Source organism: Eurypyga helias, unplaced genomic scaffold (genome assembly GCF_000690775.1).
Source record: "Eurypyga helias isolate BGI_N326 unplaced genomic scaffold, ASM69077v1 scaffold32955, whole genome shotgun sequence".
NCBI classification, from domain to species: domain Eukaryota; kingdom Metazoa; phylum Chordata; class Aves; order Eurypygiformes; family Eurypygidae; genus Eurypyga; species Eurypyga helias.
In genome coordinates, this window is record NW_010253992.1 from 8934 (window position 1) to 11984 (window position 3051).

General features: G+C 45.7%; 1 protein-coding gene across 1 annotated transcript in view; it reads right to left on the reverse strand.

The window, feature by feature from the left end:
* Positions 1–1830: 1830 nt before the first annotated feature.
* Positions 1831–3051, reverse strand: part of LOC104510566 (protein NRDE2 homolog) — a gene marked incomplete at its 5' end in the record, with an annotated part of 9324 nt that continues 8103 nt past the window's right edge. The window contains 2 exons of the mRNA XM_010152855.1: positions 1831–1956; positions 2729–2800. Of these exons, the coding sequence (XP_010151157.1) occupies positions 1831–1956; positions 2729–2800 (198 nt within the window). The remainder of the gene's footprint in view (positions 1957–2728; positions 2801–3051) is intronic.

A 3051-nucleotide genomic window follows, 5' to 3' on the forward strand; every position in this document is an offset into this window, starting at 1 on the left:
ATTAAGGCTTCTGCAAAGCTCTGTATGCAGCCCCCAGTTCAAGGACGTGCAGGCTTTGTTCTGGAAACCCTGTGGGAGCAAACGCTGGCCGGTACCAGACCCTGGGGAGTTACACACAGAGTGATCCCTTTGGTGACTGCCAGTGCTGTCACAACAATGACAGCAGCAAGGCCAAGAGATTTTGGGTTTCCATGTAAAAATTATGTGGTTCATTGTTAAAATGGACGAATGGAGTCTCTTATTTAATTTGGGTGACAGGGGCCCTGCCATAGAGTTGTTTTTCAGCTGGAGACAGAAGACCAAGCAGCAGAGCTTTATTACCCATTCTTAAGAAGTTTATGAGATGTGTCTCCTTGGGAAGGCCGCAAAAAGCCAGGGATGGCAGCTGATCTGATCATCACAGAGCTCTGTGACATGCGCTTTTTAGCTGGGACGTGGCAGTTAGTGCTGGCTGGAAGCATCAAGCCCGAAGAGGCCGGTTCAGCCGATGGACGGGAGGCTGCCACGCGTTAAGCTGGCCCGAGAACGGGCTCTGCTACGCTGTCTGCCACAACAGTCACTGGAAAAGGAGAGCCTTGCTCTCTCTGCGCTGTTTCTGATGGTACTGTTCAGCACACAGAGTAACGCCTACCCCGCTCCACTGCTCAGTCCTTTCTGAAAGAGGCATGGCTTTTAAAAATACACATTGTATTTTCTACAGAGACTAATCGATAACTTTTATAGCTGTTAGAGACAGATTTTTCCTGAGAAACCTCGGAAGGTGGTTTGGGGGCTCAGTGGCTGCAGGTACCTCTTGTCAGACAAAGATCCAGTTTCTGAGTGCTTGGGTCTCGGGAGTAGAGATGCTGAACAGTCTGCTACATATTCAGCATAGTCTGTCTTACAAAATAAACACAACCTCACTGTATCTTGAAATTATCCCATTTCATAGTACTTCTCAAGGAGCTCACCTACAGCCTCTCGGAGCAGAAGCTACTAATTAAACAATCATGTTTCGCCTACTCTGTCGTCTTTGGTGAGGATTAAACACAGACCAGACCTCTGCTTCTCTTCTAAGGGTTGCCTGCGTTTGGATCAAAAGTGAGTAATCAAGTACACGAGCCAGTTTACAAGTGAGCTGCTTAGCGATGCAATACAGATACAGCTGCATTTTGAATGCCCTCACAGTTCTACTGAATGAAGAAATACAAGAAGAGTTCAAGTTCCCTTGGAATTTTCATAAATATTTGTATTAACAAGGTCATCTGTCAAAATACACAAGTCGAAAATAGATAGGTTCCTGCTCAAGCAAAGCTTTACCTTTTACTAACAGCGTACGTACAGATGTAGCGGGCGTGTGACCTGGCAGTTACACACCCACACGGACACACAGCAAGCTGAAGGAAACCACTGCTGTCTGCCAACTGGAAGACAGCGGAGCATCCCTCTGGTAGATGTTTACTTCCTGTGCCACTTACCAAACCAGAGCTGGCATGGACTGAATCCCCACTGAACCCTAGGGAATGTAATGTCAAACAACAGAACAAGACACATGGGCAGCGTTCGACTGGAGGCTGTTTATAAGAGGGTATCCTTCGGTGGGAGTCAGCAGTACTTTGGAGAACTGGACGTGTTTCTGTGGGCAAAAGGCAGTACTTGACTCCAGAATACTTAGAGCTAGTAGAACTCCATTTTAACAGCAGTTTCTATAAAAGCTTTTTAAAAAAAAAAAAAACCACCCAAAACACAAACCTTAAAAAAAGTGCACAGTACCCAAGTCCCAACCAAGTTCTGTCTGAAGAGAGACAGGTCTAAGTGTTAGATTTGGAACTAGCTTCTGTACTTCCTCTTTTAAACCTCCAACAGCAGATCCAGCTCTTCCAGAGGAACCCGCACTCTCAGTTCTTTCTCAGCCATTAGGTCGAGCGTCTCTTGCAGATCGTCGGGGAAGTACTCCACCGCGTCCATGTAGAGTACCTAGGAAGGCAACGAGAACGTTTTCTGCGCCACCCTGTCACGGCAAGGACCGTAGTACAAAGATGTGTGTAGATATGCTCACACCTCTGTAAGAACATAACAAATACCATCTACCTTCAAGTAATCCAAACAGAATTAGTACTTCTACAGCAGCAGCAATGTAGAAGTTTAATCAAGTCCAACTCTTCTGAAACAATTTTATTCAGAAAGGTAAAACGTAGGTGAAGAGGCGCTGGAGCATTTGCAGCATTACCAGAGGAGCTGCAGGTGCTCTGAATAATGTCTTATACTATTAGCTAAATACATTCTTATTTGCCTATATATGTCTGCTAGTACCATGCTGATGGTAAAACACGGTCTGAAAGACAGAGTCACTTCTTGGTCACACGAAAAGGAATTGATCATCTCCCTGCCTCATGCAACGCAACACCGTTCTGTTCTGAACCGCAAACAGCGCTGACCATGGTCACAGAATCCCAGAATCCTTTGGGTTGGAAGGGACCTTAAAGGCCATCCGGTTCCAACCCCCCTGCCATGGGCAGGGACACCTTCCACTAGACCAGGTTGCTCAAAGCCTCATCCAGCCTGGCCTTGATGTTTGTTTCCATCCCAGATGCATCTGTTACTTGCAGAAAATCTTACAGTACTTCTCCCTCAGAAATCTCGTTTGCATATAGCTCATTACAGCAACTACTAGAGGCTAACTAGTTTTTTTTCAAATGCAGACAAGAACTAGAGTATGATGGCAGGTTTATATTTTTTCTGTGCTTACCTTGGCCCAAGGACAGTTTTGTAGGGCTTTATAAAACAATCCTTTACTTTTTTCTTTTTTTCCCAGCGAAGCCTGCGTGAGAAAAAAAACACATTCATACTTCAGTGCAGTAACAGCTGCAATAATGAACCAGTTGTCTCTGAGAGAAATGACTGCTGAAAAGCTGTGCTCTTCTGCTGAGCCCTTCTGGTCGCGATACGCTGCGGCAGCGGTGCGTTTTGGCAGCTTACGCTGGTGAGACTAGTTAGAGTGTAATCAGAGATGTCTTCAAGGAGCTTAGGGCTTCACCACTAAGACAAGTGACAGAAAAAAGATCAGCAGGA